The sequence below is a fragment of the Lepidochelys olivacea genome (genome assembly GCF_965140295.1).
Source record: "Lepidochelys olivacea isolate rLepOli2 genome assembly, chromosome: 5".
NCBI lineage: Eukaryota > Metazoa > Chordata > Testudines > Cheloniidae > Lepidochelys > Lepidochelys olivacea.
Window position 1 is genome coordinate 121,493,031 of NC_140415.1, and position 20,907 is coordinate 121,513,937.

Genomic DNA, 20,907 nt, shown 5'->3' on the forward strand with positions numbered 1-20,907 from the left:
ATAATTTATAACTAAGCTATTGTTGTATGTACAGTAAATAAGGTTTTTAAAATGTTTAAGAAGCTTCATTTAAAATTAAATTAAAATGCAGACCCAGGCAGTGTGAGTGCCACTGAAAATTAGCTCGCGTGCCGCCTTTGGCACGCGTGCCATAGGTTGCCTACCCCTGCACTAGACTAACTCCACTGACTTCAGGCTAGTTACAGCTGATTTACCCTAGTGTGAGGGGAGATCCAGGCCCTTAGATCTGGATTTCTGAAGATATTTAGATGTTGCTCTGCTGAGCATCGCAAGACCTAAGTGACTTAGATGGCTAAGTCCCACTTTCAAAGATGACTTAGACACTTAGTATGTCTTTCCATTGGTATAATGGAATGTCTTTCAATAAAACTTTAGAATCCTAAGTGCTTCAGATACTTTTGGAATAGGGATGTAGCCAACTTAGTCACCTAGGCCCAGATTTTTAAAGGTATTGGGCATTGCTGTGCTCAGTGTTGCAATGCGTAGCTGATTTAGGAGCCTAAATATCATTTGGAAATGGGATTTAGGCACTTAGAAGCCAAAATCCCATTGACAGTCAATGGGATTTAGACTCCTGAGTGCCTAAATCTCTTGAAAATGAAACATAGGCTCCTAAATCAGTTAGGCATTGTAAAGATGAGCACAGCAATGCCCAAATATCTTTAAAAATCTGGGTGTTAGTCTTTTTAGTATCCCCTCAAAAGGGAGCTTCCTCCCACACCCTACCTCTTATTTTTGTTGCCCTCAGCTGGCCCTTTCCCATTTTTGATACTGTATGTCTCAACTTAAATTTACTTGCATCTCTAAATAAATTGTTGGCTTATCAGTAGTGGTGTCAGCAGCAAGCCAGCACACTCTTTTAAATTAATTAGGAGGCAAAGGAAATAAGGTCAACCTCTACAAAGCAATTGTATCTATCCTGATGCCTAACATTATATATATCTGTCAAAAGATAAAGAGTTTAAACCTGTTGACTCAGAGAAGCTTTTATCATTGCTTCATGCAGATGTTAAAATTATATAAAAATTCTTAACCAGGTGACAATAAGCTATCTTAACAATACCGATTAGGCATATTTTCTTTCTGATAAATGGGATATCAATAAATAAATTCATTCCCTAATTTATGTTTGCACCTAGCTCACTTTTGAGCAGACATGAACCACCTATCAAATTGCAGAAGTTTAGGCAGGAATAAAGTTATCCTCAATCAACTTGTCACCCAATTCTATGGAGAATGCCATAGCAATAAACAACTGATAATATATACAGATTGTTCTAGGATCTTACAAACAATTTTTAACTGTTTGGTTATGATTAACAAGGCTTCTCAAGGGGTGTATCTGAATCACAGAAACACAGAATAGTAGGACTGGAAGGGACCTTGAGAGGTCATCTAGTCTAGTCCCCTGCACATTTGGCAGGACTAAGTATTATCTAGACCAGGGGTGGGCAAACTTTTTGGCCCAAGGGCCACATCAGGGTTGTGAAACTGTATGGAGGGCTGGGGTAGGAAAGACCGTGCCTCCCCGAACAACCTGGCCCCTGCCCCCTATCTGCCCCCTCCTACTTCCCACCCCCTGACTGCCCCCCTGTGAACCCCCGACCCATCCAACCCTCCTTGCTCCTTGTCCCCTGACCGCCCCCTCCCGGGACCCCCACCCCTAACTGCCCCCCTAGACCCCAACCCTATCCAACCCCCCCTGTTCCCCATCCCCTGACTGCCCTCCACCCCCAAACCACTGCCCCATCCAACCACCCCTTGCTCCCTGTCCCAGATGCCCCCCAGGAAACCACTGCCCCTTATCCAACCCCCCCCCCCTTCTTCCTGCCCCCTTACCATGCAGCTCAGAGCAGCAGGAGCTCGCAGCCCTGCTGCCTGGCTGGAGACAGCCACGCCACTGCGCTGCCCAGCAGGAGCGGCAGGCCAGAGCGCTGGCAGTGCGGAGAGCTGAGGCTGCAGAGGAGGGAGGACAGCAGGGTAGGGGCCGGGGGCTAGCGTCCCCGGCCGGGAGCTCAAGGGCTGGGCAGGACCGTCCCATGGGCTAGATGTGGACCGTAGTTTGCCCACCTCTGGTCTAGACCATCCCTGACAAGTGTTTTTTCTAACCTGCTCTTAATCTCCACTGACAGATTCCACAACCTCCCTCGGCAAGTTATTCCAGTGCTTAACCACCCCTGACAGTTAGGAATTATATTTCTAATGCCCAACCTAAATCGCTGTGGCTGCAATTTAAGTCCATTGCTTCTTGTCCTATCCTCAGAGGTTAAAGAGACCAATTTTTCTCCCTCCTCTTTGTAACAACCTTTTATGCACTTGAAACTGTTATCACATCCCCCCTCAATCTTTTCTTCTCCAAACTAAACAAACCCAATTTTTTCAATCCTCCCTCATAGGTCGTGTTTTCTAGACAGTTAATCATTTCTGTTGCTCTTCTCTGGACTTTCTCCAATTTTTCCACCTTTCCTGAAATGTTGTGCCAGGAACTGGACACAATACTTCAGTTGAGGCCTAATCAGTGCGGAGTAGAGCAGAAAAATTACTTCTTGTGTCTTGTTTACAACACTCCTGCTAATATATCCCAGAAGGATGTTTGGGTTTTTTTACAACAATGTTACACTGTTCACTCATATTTAACTTATGACCCACTATGATCTGGGGATCCATTTCTGCAGTACTCCTTCCTATACAGTCATTTCCCATTTTGTATGTGTCAACTGTTCCTTTTTAAGTGGAGTACTTTGCATTTGTTCTTACTGAATTTCATCCTATTTTCTTCAGACCGTTTCTCCAGTTTGTCATAATACAGTAACCTACAGTTGTTCAAGGTACCTGTATTATGATTTAGAAACTGAATTAACATATGCAACCAGATCTTCAAAATATGCCTGTTGTCCCCAGGGCATTTTAATTGAATGTACCCTACAGAGCAGCGTACATTCTCTTATTCCACCTCCATTCATACAGTAGGTGATTCAATAAGCCTTTTTAAAGTACTGTCAGACACTGCTACAAATGCACTAAATGTTGCAAAAAGCAATATCAAGTCCTTATTAAATAATAAACACATTAACTAAAATATATATGAAGGGTTAAAATCCATTGCTGATGTAGTAACCTGGTATATGGATTTGTGTACAGGCCCAAAGTCCAGAGTTTGGTCAAGAGGTCAGAGGCCTAGCGATAGCTAAGAGAAAGCAGAATAACCAAAGATATGCCTGGTCAGCAAAACGCCAAATGTTGGGGGCAATAATTGTGTCTTATTCAAAGTTGCAAATAGAACAAAGAAGCCCTGTTTCTGTTGTGTTAGTTTCTTCTGTTGGGAGATGTTCTTCCCACACATCCAACCTTGAGTTTATGAAAAGGTTGGAACATGTCAGTATAAGATATGGCCTCCTCCCACCCCTCTTTCCCAGGGCCCAACGCCTGCCTTAAAACACAAATAAGCAACTTGAAAGACAATCTTTATTGCCACATACTTTCACTGTTTCTTTGATTTTACCCCTAGATATGTATCTGTTGGACAATCAAAGGAGCTACTTCATTCCTATGGACCCGAAATTGAATTCAACATATATTTATACTAATACATTTATTAAAGTACTAATTAAGTGTCATGTGTTAACCTGAAGCCATGGGCGGAGACATTATGTAACCTTTTGACCATTGGCTACTGTGCTTATCCTGTCTTGCTGCTAGACCTATCCAAGGGTTTGGGACTGCCTACTCCGTCATTTCCCTCTGCCCCATGGAAAATCTATATAATCCATTGTAATCAATTGTTTGGCAGTGTCTCTGAGCCTAATAAGTGAGGTGACACACCATCAGCGCTGTACGTAATAAACCCACGTGCTTGATTCTACACAGTGTCCATATTTGTTCCTTCATATATATGCGAAGTATCAATTGAAAACAACAGTCTGGCTAACTAATTATATAGGAAAATTCCCAGTGACTTAATTTAAAGTAAATTCAAGTATTACATCTGCTCCTGTGTTCCTCTACCAATTTTACAAGCACATTTTCCTATGTTTTTAAATTGTTTTTCTGTCTCCTGTTACTGTGCAAAAGACCCCACACAATGCACAAAGTACTGTAAATTGATTAACTAGCTATACAGAGGAGACAAGTGCAGTGTCTTTCACTTAGGAAGGAGAAATCCCATGCACCACTACAGGCTGGGGACCGACTGGCTAAGCAGCTGTTCTGCAGAAAATGACCTGAGGATTACAGTGGACAAGAAGCTGGATATGAGTCAGCAGTGTGCCCTGATTTCCAAGAAAGCCAATGGCATATTAGGCTGTATTAGTAGGAGTATTTCCAGCAGATCGAGGGAAGTGATTATTCCCCTCTATTCAGCACTAGTGAGGCCACACCTGGAGTATTGTGTCCAGTTTTGGTTCCCCACCTACAGAAGGGATGTGGACAAATTGGAGAGAGTCCAGCAGAGGTCAACAGAAGTTATTAGGGGGCTGGGGCACATGAGTTATGGGGAGCAGCTGAGGGAAATGGGGTTATTTAGTCTGCAGAAGAGAAGAGTGAGGGGGGATTTGATAGCAACCTTCAACTACCTGAATGGGGGGTTCCAAAGAGGATGGAGCTTGGCTCTTCTCAGTGATGGCAGATGACAGAACAAGGAGCAATGGTCTCAAGTTGCAGTGGGGGAGGTCTAGGCTGGATATTAGGAAACACTATTTGACTAGGAGGGTGGTGAAGCACTGAAATAGGTTATCTAGGGAGGTGGTGGAATCTCCATCCTCAGAGGTTTTTAAGGCCCAGCTTGACAAAGCCTTGGCTGGAATGATTTAGTTGGTGTTGGTCCTGATTTGAGCAGGGGATTGGACTAGATGACCTCCTGAGGTCTCTTCCAACCCTAATATTCTATGATTCTAAGAACTGCGATTTTAAGTTTACCAGAACCCTTTATTACAGGTGATATGGGTAGTGGCACCTAAAGTTAAGGTTGCTTGACACTTCCCATTACATGCCCCTATTATCAGTTGCTTATATCTTTGCCACACTTCAACTATTCAGGTTGATTCTGGTCTTCCTTAAACCATTTTACATTGGTGTAACTCCACTGGCTTCAATGGAGTTATTTCAAATGTACAATGCTGTGAGAGAAGAACCAGACACCATTTATCTGTTTATTACAAAACATACTTTCCCTTTCAAATCCTATGCAAACTAAGAAGGCCATGTTACTAAAAAAAGGAACTCCTTTTTTCAAAGAACATGTTTTTCGTATCTCATTTGCTATGCCAGACATTTTTATTGCTACTTCTTGACTAGTAGAATAATTTTTGTACATATCTCTAAAATGCAAGTTGAACTCCATCACTACCCCCTGACATATTTTTAAAGATTTACAAAAAGCCTTTTTCTGAATAGGCTCATTCCAGTTTTCTGAGCTGTAACTGACTTTAAAAAAAACAACCCCAAACCTTGACTCTTCCCTTTTATGGTCATAAACAGATTTCAAGGGCTTAGCTGAATGGCAGAAGGTATACTTTAGAGCTCGTTATTCCACTATTTTTTCAAGTTAAGTAGGAAGCAGAAAATGCTCCATGTAAATGCAGTGCAACGTTGACCAAAAGTCTCAGGTAAATAAAAGTAAACTGCAAGATGTTTGTTAATTAAGCCACACATACTCTGTACTATTAACAACAAAACCTTTCTATTTGATTATTATAATTATTAATTTATGATTCAGGCATTATTCAGATGAACATCAAGAAATTAATTTTGATTGTAAATAAAGGGTACAGACTTCTCCAGGAAATCCTCTACATATAAACTTTGCTTCCATTGATCCAGGACTGAAATATCCATCATTTTTTGTGTGGAAACAACTGAAACTAGAACAGAGAAACAAATACAAAAAGTTCAGAGAAAAGTCATGCTAAAATTAGTTTAATTTTTACAAGTAAGCCAAGCCCCTTCAGAGCCCAGCAATATTGTAGCTAGTAGGCAATGAAGAAACAATGCTCTCAGGCCACGTCTACACTACACAGCTAAATTGGCACTGCTGTGATCGATGCACGGCATCGATTTATTGGGCCTGGTGAAGACACGCTAAGTCAATGGGAGAGCACTCTCCTGTCAATATCTGTAATCCACCTCAATGAGAGGCAGAAGCTATGTCGCCAGGAGAGCGTCTCCCATCAACATAGCATAGCATGGACACCCCTGTAAGTCGATCTAAGATACCTCAACTTAAGTTGAGTTACTTATGTAACCTAACTAGCGTAACTTAGCCCTGGTCTACATTACGAGTTTAGGTCGAATTTAGCAGCATTAGGTCGATTTAACCCTGCACCCGTCCACACGACCAAGCCTGTTTTGTTGACTTAAAGGGCTCTTAAAATCGATTTCTGTACTCCCTGGCAAGGGGAATAGCGCTAAAATCGACCTTGCTGGGTCAAATCTGGGGTAGTGTGGATGCAATTTGACAGTATTGGCCTCCATGAGCTATCCCAGAGTGCTCCATTGTGACCGCTCTGGACAGCACTCTCAACTCAGTTGCACTGGCCAGGTAGACAGGAAAAGACCAGGGAACTTTTGAATTTAATTTCCAGTTTGGCCAGCGTGGCGAGCTGATCAGCACAGGTGACCATGTAAAGCTCATCAGCACAGGTGACCACGGAGTCCCAGAATTGCAAAGAGCTCCAGCATGGACCGAACGGGAGGTACTGGATCTGATTGCTGTATGGGGAGAAGAATCTGTGCAGGCAGAACTCTGTTTCAAAAGACAAAATGCCAATATATTTGCCAAAATCTCCAAGGGCATGATGGACAGAAGCTACAACAGGGACACACAGCAGTGCCATGTGAAAGTTAAGGAGCTGAGGCAAGCCTACCAAAAAACAAAGGATGCAAACGGTCGCTCCGGATCAGAGCCCCATACATGCTGCTTCTATGATGAGCTGCATGCAATTCTAGGGAGCGTCCCTACCACTACCTCACCACTGTCCGTGGACACCTGCAAGGGGGGAGTTTCATGCAACAGTGATGAGGATTTTCTGGATGAGGATGATGATGATGAGGAGGAGGAAGTTGAGGATAGCGCATAGCAGGCAAGCGGAGAATCCCTTCTCCCCGGCAGCCATGAACTGTTCATCACCCTGGAGCCAATACTCTCCCAACCATCCCAAGGCGGGCTCCCAGACCATGAAGCCGGAGAAGGCACCTCTGGTGAGTGTATCTTTGTAAATATAATACAGGGTTTAAAAGCAAGTGTGTTTGATTAATTTGCCCTGAAGACTTGGGATGTATTCGCAGCCAGTATAGCTACTGGAAAAGTCTGTTAACGTGCCTGGGGACGGAGCGGAAATTCTCCAGGGACATCTCCATGAAGCTCTCCTGGAGGTACTCTAAAAGCCTTTGCAGACGGTTTCTGGGGAGGTCAGCCTTATTCCGTCCTCCACGGTAGGACACTTTTACCACACCAAGCCAGTAGCAAGTAGTCTGGAATCATTGCAGAACAAAGCATTGCAGCGAATGGGCCTGGGCTTTGGTGGCATTCAAGCAACATCTGTTCTTTATCTTTTTGTGTTAGCCTCAGGAGTGATATCGTTCATGGTCACCTGGTTCAAATATGGGAAATTTGTTTAAGGGGACATTCAGAGGTTTCTGTTCCTGCTGGGCTGTTTGCCTTTGGCTGAAACTACATCATCCCTGCTGTTAGCCATGCGGTGGGGGGAGGCCCGTTTATGCTGAGCTGTTCACATTTGGCTGACCGGGATCTTCTCTGATACTAGCCACATGGTGGAGGGGAGGGGTGAAGCGCTCATCCCAGAGAATTGGATGGGGGGAGGGGTTTGGGTTGTGCTGCATGTTTACCCTAAAACAGCAGCCCCTCCTTTTAAATGGCCAACTCAATGGGCTTTGCTTGGTACTGGAAAGGAGGGCACTGCTGTTTGAAACCATTCCCACATGTTATGAAGGTTGAAAAAGCCGAAACCCTTTGCCTTACCATGGCTGCCTGCAAGCCGAATTTCTGTTGCCTAGCCAAGCGTATGTGATGTCTCACACCAAACCAGCAGGCACTCAATATAAGAGGCAAAATGTGACCTTGTACCAAAAGCACAAGTGCTATGTATTGTGAAACGCTTGATTCAGTGTGAAATAGTCTTCCCTTTGTTCTCTAAAATATATCTTTTTAAATACAACTCTCCCTTTTTTCGTCCCGCAGCTGCAAATGTTTCTACACTCCCTCTATCATCTCCGTCCCAGAGGCTAACGCAGAAGAAGGCATTAGAAGGCGAAAAAAACACACTCGCGATGAAATGTTCTCAGAGCTTATGTAGTCCTCCCGCACTGAAAGAGCTCAGCAGAATGTGTGGAGGCAAACAATGGCAGAGACCAGGAAAGCATTAAATGAATGCGAGGAGGGAGGAGCGCAATGAAAGGAGGCAGGAGCATGATGAGAGGAGGCAGGATGCAATGCCGATTCTAATGGGGGAGCAAACTGACATGCTCAGGCATCTGGTGGAGCTGCAGGAAAGGCAGCAAGAGCACAGACTGCTGCTGCAGCCCCTGTATAACTGCCTGCCCTCCTCCCCAAGTTCCATATCCTCCTCACCCAGACGCCCAAGAACGCGAGCTTTTAAACATCCAAACACACATTCTATTCTGCACTTGCTCAACCTGTAGTTGAACTGCTCCTGACTACTGTCCAGGGTGCCTGTGTATGGCTTCATGAGCCATGACATTAAGGGGTAGGCTGGGTTCCCAGGGATAACTATAGGCATTTCAACATCCCCAACGGTAATTTTCTGGTCTGGGAAGTAAGTTCCTTCCTGCAGCTGTTTAAACAGACCAGAGTTCCTGAAGATGCGAGCATCATGCACCTTTCCCGGCCATCCCACACTGATGTCAGTGAAACGTCCCTTGTGATCCACCAGTGCTTGCAGCACCATTGAAAAGTACCCCTTGCGGTTTACGTACTGGCTGCCAAAGTGGTCTGGTCCCAAGATAGGGATATGCGTTCTGTCTATCACCCCACCACAGTTAGGGAACCCCATTGCAGCAAAGCCATCCACTATGACCTGCACATTTCCCAGAGTCATTACCCTTGATAGCAGCAGCTCAGTGATTGCGTTGGCTACTTGGATCACAGCAGCCCCCACAGTACATTTACCCACTCCAAACTGTTTCCCGACTGACCAGTAGCTGTTTGGCGTTGCAAGCTTCCAGAGGGCTATCGCCACTTGCTTCTCAACAGAGAGGGCTGCTCTCATCTTAGTATTCTTGCGTTTCAGGGCAGGGGAAAGCAAGTCACAAAGTTCTATGAAAGTGCCGTTACACATAAGAAAGTTTCACAGACACTGGGAATCGTCCCAGACCTGCAACACTGTGCAGTCCCACCAGTCTGTGCTTGTTTCCTAAGCCCAGAATTGGCGTTCCATGGCATGAACCTGCGCCATTACCACTCTGATGTCCAAATTGCCAGGGCCCGTGCTTTGAGAGAAGTCTGTGTCCATGTCCTCATCACTATCATGATTGCCCTGTCGTCACCTCCTTGCCTGCTTTTGTAGGTTCTGCACATACTGCAGGATAATGCGCGAGGTGTTTGCAATGCTCACAACAGCAGCGGTGAGCTGAGCGGGCTCCATGCTCGCCGTGGTATGGCATCTGCAGGAAAGCAGAGTTGTAGCGGAAGCGGTGGATGATACCAAGAGAATAGATATTTATACAGAATGACGAGAGGACCTGCGAGGTGGATTCATGGCACCAGGAGAGCAGAGTTGCAGCGGAAGCGGTGGAGGACGACTGTTAACAATGCACACATATCCTGAGGAAGAACACAAGTACTCGGGAACACATGACAGACAACATGGAGAAATTTGCTACTGAGACAAGAGCAGCAGAGCAAAGTTGCAGCGGAAGCGGTGGATGACGACGATGGTTAGCAGTTCTACTGCACCGTCTGCTGACAGCAGTATGACATCTGCACAGAAAAAAGCTGCAAAACGATTGTCTGCCGTTGCTTTCACAGAGGGAGGGGCGACTGACGACATGTACCCAAAATCACCCGCGACAATATTTTTGCCCCATCAGGCACTGGGAGCTCAACCCAGAATTCCAATGGGCAGTGGAGACTGCAAGAACTGTGGGATAGCTACCCACAGAGCAACACTCCAAAAGTCGCCGCTAGCCACGGTACTGTGGATGCACTCCGCCGACTTAATGCGCTTAGTGTGGACATATGCAATTGACTGTATAAAATCGATTTCTAAAAATCGACTTCTATAAGATCAACCTAATTTCGTAGTGTAGACATACCCTTAGATCAACTTACAGCGTTAATTGTAACGCTACTCTGTGCTTGGAACATTCTCCTTCTTTCTGTGCACCAAACCTCTGTACCACCCTTCAAATCTCTCCACAAAACTTTTTCTTCACTTTATCTTCTGTCACTACTCTCCTTTACAGAAATGTCTGTGTCCCACTTGTACCTGATCCTTTTCTGTTATGCTGTATCTGCCTAATTAAATTTTAAGTTCCTCAGAGCTTCTTAGAAGTTTGTAAAACAATGTGCTCACCTTTGGTGCTATATATATATACACATATATATATATATTCACATACACACACATTTAATAAGACATATCCATTTACTTGTTACTTCAGCAGTGTATGCATATTATCTTCACAGCTGGTATGAGTTAGTACACTGGAAGTAATTGTTGCAACCAAGATCATCAGTTCTTGTATCCCAGCTACCAGTTTTTCACTAGGTTCAAAATGAATCTGAATTGAAAATTAAAAATAAATAGAACACCTCTTGTCCATGGCCTCCTGTACTTATCATCAGCAAAGACACCAGTATGATGGTAATTCTCATCTTGATGTAAACAGGGAGGAACACGAAATGATAAGCGATCAATAGAAAACTTCTGTCTTGCCACATTCTGCACAAGAAAAATAGTTATATATAATTATCAGCTAGATTGTTCTACCTTTAGCCTGGCTGAATAGTACCTTCTTTCTCAAACAGTCCTACTGATTTTAATGAGCTATTCAAGGATTAAGGTGATACTTACTATGAGTAATGGTGGAGCAATCTGGCCCTAACAGAGGATCTTAATTTTACTGAGCCAGATTTTTAGTCCTTGATCTCCACTTGCGCACATGCAAAATGCACTTATACCTAGTTGCACCTGCACTTTTGCATGTGCAATTACCCATGAGTATACAAACGGTTTTAGATACCCACTGAACAATCTACCACACGAACATCTGGAAGCTGGGTAGAGGCCATTGAAAATGAATCCTATTGTGTCTGTTGAAAATGCTCAGTTATTCACAAATGCCAGTTCACATATGCCTGCACAAGGTTACAAAAATTTCCCAACAAATCCTATTATTTTCATCCAAAATAACAAAGTAAAACAGAGTAAGCATTTATATAAATTTTATTTATATAGACACAATTTAAGATCTTTTGTAGACATGCTACTAATTTTACTTAAAATCCTCTGAAAATATTCTAATACTTAATGGTCATCCTGGCATCCTCAGTAACTCTTTATTTAGCACCAAATTCAATAAAGTATCCTCACAAACACTATGCCACAGAAGCCCAAAAAGGAGAGCACAAACTTAAGGGGGGCAGGAAAGGAAGATGTGGGGATAGGGAGAATGGGAAGAAAGGGATTCTGTAATAGGAGCTTGGAGTGATGAGAGGGTGAATCACTGATAATTTGGGAGGCAGGGGGACACTGGAGACATCCAGAGTTCTAAGGGTATGAGAGTGGTATGGAAAAGAGAAAGAAGCTCTGCACAGAAACATGAGAGAATGACAATGAGGAGTCTAGAGATCCATATGTTTCTACATCTGCGTCCCCTACCCCACTAGAAATGTCTAGCAAAGCTTCTAGTAATGTCCCTCAACTTCAGGGTAGGCCCTCAGCCTCTTTGCCATAACACCCAGTCTGATGGTCCAGCTGTGGTTCGTATAGCCAGAACCCTCTGCCGACAAATCTGAGGTAGTCTGCTAACAGGGGATGATGCAGAGAAACAAAGGTGGTAGCTGTCCCCCTAACAGTCCTTCAGAAAGGGATCAGTTCTCCCCTGCAGCCTGTCAGGAAGCAAAAAAATATTCCAATATATACAAACAAATTTATTTGGTGAATATGATACTGATAAGCTATACAACCTCTTGAATGGATCAGTCAAAGTTCTCCTATTTTCTGTCTGCCCTGAGAGCAGAAGACAAGAACTGGAAATTGAACCTGGGTCTACGGCATGCTAGTGCAGACAGACTATTAACCACTAGCCTATACTAAGCCTAAATAATTCATATTTAAGCCTGGCTGTGCCTCCACGTAGGAGCCAAAGGGAGGACATGCTGCTGCTTCCGGGAGTCGCTGAGGTAAACGCCACCCAGAGCCTACACCCCTGAACCATCCTGCGTGCCCCACCCCACTGCCCCAGCCCTGATTCCCCCTCCTACCCTTCAAACCCCTCGGTCCCAGCCTGGAGCACCCTCCTACACCCCCAAATCCCTCATCCCCAGCCCCACCCCAGAGCCTGCACCTCCAGCTGGAGCCCCCCCACCCTGCCCTGACCAGCCCTGAGCCCCCTCCTGCACCGTGAACTCCTCATTTCTGGCCCCATCCCAGAACCCGCACCTCCCACACCCCAACCCCAATTTTGGAAGCATTCATGGCCTGCCTTACAATTTCTATATCCAGATGTGGCCCCCGGGCTAAAAAGTTTGCCCACTCCTGCACTAACGCTCATGTGGGGAATCTGGCTAATATATAAAGCTCTAGTGTTCTGAACACCCAGCCTTCTCCAATAATTCAGCCAAACTAGATAGGTTGAGAAATAATAGCAGGGAGTGAAAGGAACAAGAAATAAGTAAATTAAGACTATAACCCTCACTGAAATTGAACCACTGGAGGGTATAGGAATCAGAGAAAGCTTAGCAAGAACTTGTCTTTGGCCTCTCTTGAGATCTTTATGCTTTTGGCAACAGTGTTTGATTCAATAGTGCATTAGATCAAGAGATCCTGAAAGATCAGTTTAAGTCTATGTGCATCAGACTTTTTCAGGATGATGGAAATGAGGAGCAGCAATGGAACAAAGAATGGAACTTCAGTTTTGAAGCAGAACATCACCGTATTGTCAGACCAGAACTGGTGCTGGGAGGCGCAAGCTGATATTCAGCATTAACATGCAAACATTCCTACAATAGTCCCAGACAGTTTGACCTTCTGTTGCTACTACTCTGGAGCCTGTGAAAGATTGTGCTATCTGTGAGAAAAACATAAAGAGAAAACAGGCTATTTTGGAAAAGAAAATATAGAACTAAATCCTGTTCTTTCTTGCCTGACATAGGGAGGAAACTGCAGTGATGACAGCACACAACAGGACAGCTTAGGGCAGGTGGGAGAGAAATACATGGCGGACACACCTGACTGCTGCTCCAAGAAGAAACAGGATAAGTTTCATTTCAGCATGTGTTTTGCACGGCCAGCAACCTAACCACATTCTAGGCCAGCTGGAGCTCTGGAGTGGCAATAGAAGTTAGCTGCTAGTACTCAAGAGACTACTAGGAAGGTATCCTGCTGCATGGGTATGCTAAGGAATACTCCTGCCTATGGGGAAAGGAATATGGGTGGAGTATTCATGGAATGTGGCCCTTTGTGTACTTTCAAGCACTAGCAGGACTATACTGGATACAATGCAAGCTACATCTTCTTAAAGGAGTCGCAAGAGCTGCTGCATACTGTACACCCCCTGAACTCTTAGCCCTAGACTACACGGGCGAGGGGTGGGGGAATCGATCTAAGCTACGCAACTTCAGCTACGTGAATAATGTAGCTGAAGTTGACGTACTTAGATGGACGTACCGTGATGTCTTCACCACGGTGAGTCAACTGTTGCAGCTCTCCTGTCGATTCTGCCTGTGGCTCTCGTGGCGCTGGAGTACAGGAGTTGACGGGAGAGTGCTCGGGGGTCGATTTATCGCATCTAGGCTAGACACGATACATCGATGCCCACTGGATCGATCGCTGCTCGCCAATCCAGTGGGTAGTGAAGACATACCCTTAGAGACATTATGTCTGAGGGCCTCTCCCTACCACTCACACACTAGAACTGCTCCCTCTTTAGATACAGCACTCAATGGGTGGACAGGTTTGTGATTTGACCCACAGTTTTTAAAAAGTCAAAAAAGAGAGAAAACTAAATTACAGTGGGACAACATGCTTCAGCAATGAGCAACTGACACATTCAATAACAATGCACAACTGAAGAGATGAAGGAAAACAAGACTTCATAATGACAGGTTTCAGAGTAGCAGCCGTCCTCCTTTTCTTTTTTCAAGACTTCATAATGTTTCTATGTTGTAACTGATAAACAACTACAAAACTAAAATGCTCCTCGTAGATAAAGTTATGTCAACAAATGTGTACATTCCATGAGCCTGAATTTTACTGAAAACATTATACAGAAATAAACACCTTTCCTGTTATTAAAGCATCAAGGGAGAATAATATATTGTGGAAATGCTACTCTACTGCATATTAAAGTTGAAAGAAAACTGGATTCCTTCTAGGAAAAAAGTAATTAAGAGTTTTATGCTTTAAAAGACTCAGGATGCTCTCCAAAATTATCTATGAGCAGGAAACAAGCTCTAAAACAATATCATATGTGCAGCAGACCATCAAAAGGTGGACGCTCTTCAGTTTTGGCAGGATTATATTTGGACTCTATTGTAAAATACCAGCAATCACTTCACCATAATATGCCAGAGAGAGAATTAAGGTCTTGTGTGCAGCAGCAGTGCAGTAAAAAGAGCTCATTTAAACTGAATCCTTAAGTAATTAGTTGCTTTATATGGTTTCAAAAATGCATCAAAGGCTGTGTGTAATTATTCCCATCACATTTCCTATAGAGCACGGGAAGTGCAACAGTAAACTGTACCTCGTATAAATAGTCTACTGCATGATATTTAAGAGCTGCAAACATTATCTTCCTCGTTTGGCAATGTATTCAAAACTTCACTTGTCTGAAAGATACATAAAATATAAATTACTCAAAAACCTTTTGCAGAACACAAAATCTTAAAACAGAAATGCTGTTACTCTGATTCAGTAGATTAGCCTCTTAACTTCTGCATAGAATCATAGAATATCAGGGTTGGAAGGGACCCCAGAAGGTCATCTAGTCCAACCCCCTGCTCGAAGCAGGACCAATTCCCAGTTAAATCATCCCAGCCAGGGCTTTGTCAAGCCTGACCTTAAAAACCTCTAAGGAAGGAGATTCTACCACCTCCCTAAGTAACGCATTCCAGTGTTTCACCACCCTCTTAGTGAAAAAGTTTTTCCTAATATCCAATCTAAACCTCCCCCACTGCAACATAAACATGTATATGCTGTAGAGAAGTTTTTATTAGACTAGTGTTTCCCAAAGTGTGGGGTAAGTCACCGTGGGGGGTTCCAAGGAGTCTGGTGGGGCATGGACATTCAATTCTTTTAGTCTCATTTTTTTGTTTGTTTGTTTTTAAGTAAAGCTCTAGCTGTTATGGTTTCAAAGATTACCTTTCAAACATGAAGCAAGTGTAATCAATGTAGAGGTGTCTTCCTGTCTTTATAGAGAGCCTGAACAATAAGTCTGAGGTTTAAACTGCCTCATTAATTTCAAAAGATGCTAACTCTGTTATCAGTGATGATACTTTAAATGTCTACATTGTTAAATATTTCATTGATCATCAAAGCATACAAGGAAGGACACTAGTTATCATATTGTGAAGCTCTGTGATAGATACTGCAACCCCATGCAATATCTTTGAGGACCACATGAAGAGTTTATGAATCACTGTGGGCCAGGGATTGTTTGAAACTCCAAACAGGGAGGATTACCCCAGCTCTTCCAGAAGCCAAAAACAGTAGGGGGTAGTTATGGTGAATCATTTAAGTACCACCCCTTGGTGACACTTGCATATACTGGTTGAGGCTGGGTTTTCCCAAGACTAGCAGACAAAGAATGGGCTTTTGATATAAAAAGGGCCTTCTTTCTGATCCAGCAAATTAACATAACTCCTCTCCAAAGGCAGCCACAAACTGCAGAAGAGTTGGAAAAACGTTGGCCTACAGGGCCCATAAGACAGATGGGTGACTCCTGGGATATTCAGTGTGTGTTTAAATCCATTTATTGTTTTATTATGTTTTCTCTAGAATGCTTTTACCTTAAGAGTAAATGTGCTTTGTTAGAAAGAGCTGTGTGGATACTTGTAACTGCTGGCAATATACTATTCACAGCTCTCAGAGAGAAAGCTGGGCTTATCACAGTGTAAGGTAAGAGGCTATGCAGCCTTAAAACTCCCCAATCAGAACGAAGTGCCCAGAAACAGATGACAGCTGGAGACCTAAGACCTGACTGGGCACTGCTGGAGTGGATCCCAGAGGGGGAATACAAGTGCAATTATAGTATTTCTCAAGGTGGAGGGAAGAGGAGTGGAGGAGGAAGCAGAAGGTGCAGAAATTAAGATGTGTAGGCCTTTAACAATACATGATGGGATTGCAGGGGAGTATGATTGGTTTAGTTTTACCTGCAGGGGAATCAGGTTTCAAAAGTTTGGGAAACTCTGCTTTAGAATGTCCTTTCAAGTGAATGAAACATCAATACATACAGTACCAACTGTGTCCAACAACACAAGAATATGTTTGCAGTAGGGCTGTCAAGTGATTAAAAAAATTAGTTGTGATTAATCGCACAATTAAAAAATTAATCACAATTAATAACTGTTAAACAACAATAGAATACCATTTATTTTAAATATTTTTGGAGGTTTACCACATTTTCAAATATATTAATTTCAGTTACAACACAGAATACAAAAGTATACAGTGCTCACTTTATATTTATTTTTTATTACAAATATTTGCAGTGTAAAAATAAAAAAATTGTATTTTTCAGTTCACCTCATACAGGTACTGTAGTGCAATCTCTTTATCATGAAAGTTGAACTTAGAAATGTAGTATTATGTCCAAAAAACCTGCATTCAAAAATAAAAAAAATGTAAAACTTTAAGAGTCTACAAGTCCACTCAATCCTACTTCTTGGTCAGTCAATCACTCAGACAAACAAGGTTGGTTACAATGTGCAGGAGATAATGCTGCCTGCTTCTTGTTTACGTCACCTGAAAGTGAGAACAGGCATTTGTGTGGCACAGTTGTAGCTGGCGTTGCAAGATATTTATGTGCCAGATGTGCTAAAGATTCATATTTTCCTTGATGCTTCAACCATCATTCCAGAGGACATGCTTCGCTGCTGCTGCTGGGTTCTGTCTGATAACAACCCAAAGCAATGCGGGCTGACATGTTAATTTTCATCATCTGAGTCAGATGCCACCAGCAGAAGGTTGATTTTCTTTTTTGGTGGCTTGGATTCTGTAGTTTCTGCATCAGAGTGTTGCTCTTTTAAGACTTCTGAAAGTATGCTCCACACCTCGTCCCTCTCAGATTTTGAATGGCACTTCAGATTCTTAAAGCTTGGGTCCAGTGCTGTAGCTATTTTTAGAAATCTCACATTGGTACCTTCTTTGTGTTTTGTCAAATCTGCTGTGAAAGTGTTCTTAAAACGAACATATGCTGGGTCATCATCCGAGACTGCTATAACATGAAATATATGGCAGAATGTGGGTAAAACAGAGTAGGAGACATATAATTCTCCCCCCCCAGGAGTACAGTCACAAATGTAATTGACGTATTATTTTTTTAACTAGCATCATCAGCATGGAAGCATGTCTTCTGGAATGGTGGCTGAAGCATGAAGGGGTATAGGAATGTTTAGCATATCTGGTATGAAATACCTTGCAATGCTGGCTACAAAAGTGCCATGCGAACGCCTATTCTCACTTTCAGATGACATTGTAAATAAGAAGCAAGCAGCAAAATCTCCTGTCAATGTAAACAAACTTTGTTTGTCTTAGTGATTGGCAGAATAAGAAGTGGCACTGAGTTGACTTGTAGGCTCTAAAGTTTTACATTGTTTTGTGTTTGAATGCAGTTATGTAACCAAAAAAATAAATAAATCTGCATTTGTAAGTTACACTTTCACGATAAAGAGATTTCACTTCAGTACTTGTATGAGGTGAATTGAAAAATAGTATTTCTTTTATCATTTTTACAGTGCATATATTTGTAATCAAAAATAATAATATAAAGTGAGCACTGCACACTTTGTATTCTGTGTTGTAATTGAAATCAATATTGAAAATGTAGAAAAACATCCAAAAATATTTAATAAATTTCAATTGGTATTCTATTGTTAAGTGTGATTAATCGCAATATATTTTTTTAATTGCGATCAATTTTTTTTTAGTTAATGGCGTGAATTAACTGCGATTAATTGACAGCCCTAGTTTTCAGCCATAACTAATTTTTCAGGAAAAGCAAAAAAGTAGATTTTTAGGTTTTGTCTATATCAAGATTAACTTGGCAACAATCCTTATCCTGCATATTTTATGGCATACACTTAACAGAAATAAACTACATGCTTAACAAGAAAAATAAGTATTAAATACTATACATTAGCAACACAGCCAGGTAAATGCTGTATGGAATCAGTGAGCCTGATTCTGATCTCATTTGCATTAGTGTAAGGAAACCAGGACTGACTTCATGAAGTTCCATTGGTGTAAAGAAAATGTAAGCTAAACACCAGTTTTTATTTTGACTGACTGCACAACTATAATACTGCATTAATGTACCTTTTGGAATATACCAAACGAGGGCACGCCACCGTGACTTTGGACACTACTAGGTACTACACAAAGCAATAAGTGTTTGCAGGATAGTATACACATTTTGTAAACTTGTGTACCTTTTTGGTTAAATATCTTATATAGTTATCTAAAATGCCATTTCCAAATCATCCTTTCTCAACCCCAAACAAATAATGCTGTAATTATGAATAAGAGGAACGCGTGTATCAAAACCTGACCTTAAAAGATTTGCACTTTTAAATAAATCTGATTGTAAATTTAAACAACTGTACATTGAGAAAAATGCTGCCTGAAGTCTGCCAAGCATAAGAGTTTTTGTGTGGGTCTTAATTTTACTGTGTCCTTTCATACAAACAGGAACCCCAAAACCACCACCTCTCCCACATTGCAACTTCCCTTCCTGCCAGAACAGATGTTGCAGCAGGGGTTATGCAGTTCATTTTTTCTCCTCTATTTGTGCCACTGTAGCTCTCCTCTCCCCGTGATGGTGTCACTGCAGCTCCCACTCACCTTCCCCTTCTCAGCTTCACTGCAGCCCCCTCCCTGTGTCAATGTCCCTTTAGCCCCCCCTCCATGTCAGCATCACTGCAGCACCCCTCTCCTTCTCTGTGTGTCATGGCAGCCCCCCTCCCTGTCAGTGACACTGCAGCTCCCACTCACCTTCCCCTTCTCAGCTTCACTGCAGCCCCCTCCCTGTGTCAATGTCCCTTTAGCCCCCCCTCCATGTCAGCATCACTGCAGCCCCCCTCTCCTTCCCTGTGTGTCATGGCAGCCCCCCTCCCTGTCAGTGACACTGCAGCTCCCACTCACCTTCCCCTTCTCAGCTTCACTGCAGCCCCCTCCCTGTGTCAATGTCCCTTTAGCCCCCCCTCCATGTCAGCATCACTGCAGCACCCCTCTCCTTCCCTGTGTGTCATGGCAGCCCCCCTCCCTGTCAGTGACACTGCAGCTCCCACTCACCTTCCCCTTCTCAGCTTCACTGCAGCCCCCTCCCTGTGTCAATGTCCCTTTAGCCCCCCCTCCATGTCAGCATCACTGCAGCACCCCTCTCCTTCCCTGTGTGTCATGGCAGCCCCCCTCCCTGTCAGTGACACTGCAGCTCCCACTCACCTTCCCCTTCTCAGCTTCACTGCAGCCCCCTCCTTGTGTCAATGTCCCTTTAGCCCCCCCTCCATGTCAGCATCACTGCAGCACCCCTCTCCTTCCCTGTGTGTCATGGCAGCCCCCCTCCCTGTCAGTGACACTGCAGCTCCCACTCACCTTCCCCTTCTCAGCTTCACTGCAGCCCCCTCCTTGTGTCAATGTCCCTTTAGCCCCCCCTCCATGTCAGCATCACTGCAGCACCCCTCTCCTTCTCTGTGTGTCATGGCAGCCCCCGTCCCTGTCAGTGACACTGCAGCTCCCACTCACCTTCCCCTTCTCAGCTTCACTGCAGCCCCCTCCCTGTGTCAATGTCCCTTTAGCCCCCCCTCCATGTCAGCATCACTGCAGCCCCCCTCTCCTTCCCTGTGTGTCATGGCAGCCCCCCTCCCTGTCAGTGACACTGCAGCTCCCACTCACCTTCCCCTTCTCAGCTTCACTGCAGCCCCCTCCCTGTGTCAATGTCCCTTTAGCCCCCCCTCCATGTCAGCATCACTGCAGCACCCCTCTCCTTCCCTGTGTGTCATGGCAGCCCCCCTCCGTCAGTGACACTGCAGCTCCCACTCACCTTCCCCTTCTCAGCTTCACTGCAGCCCCCTCCCTGTGTCAATGTCCCTTTAGCCCCCCCTCCATGTCAGCATCACTGCAGCACCCCTCTCCTTCTCTGTGTGTCATGGCAGCCCCCCTCCCTGTCAGTGACACTGCAGCTCCCACTCACCTTCCCCTTCTCAGCTTCACTGCAGCCCCCTCCCTGTGTCAATGTCCCTTTAGCCCCCCCTCCATGTCAGCATCACTGCAGCCCCCCTCTCCTTCCCTGTGTGTCATGGCAGCCCCCCTCCCTGTCAGTGACACTGCAGCTCCCACTCACCTTCCCCTTCTCAGCTTCACTGCAGCCCCCTCCCTGTGTCAATGTCCCTTTAGCCCCCCCTCCATGTCAGCATCACTGCAGCACCCCTCTCCTTCCCTGTGTGTCATGGCAGCCCCCCTCCCTGTCAGTGAC

The 20,907-nt window shown here is 44.1% G+C and overlaps 1 protein-coding gene across 1 annotated transcript in view; it reads right to left on the reverse strand.

Annotated features, from left to right (window-relative positions):
- SHOC1 (shortage in chiasmata 1) overlaps positions 1 to 20,907 on the reverse strand; it is a gene marked incomplete at its 5' end in the record, with an annotated part of 149,084 nt that overhangs the window by 98,816 nt on the left and 29,361 nt on the right. The window contains one exon of the mRNA XM_084628159.1: positions 10,831 to 10,937. Coding sequence (XP_084484285.1) covers positions 10,831 to 10,937 — 107 coding nt within the window. The remainder of the gene's footprint in view (positions 1 to 10,830; positions 10,938 to 20,907) is intronic.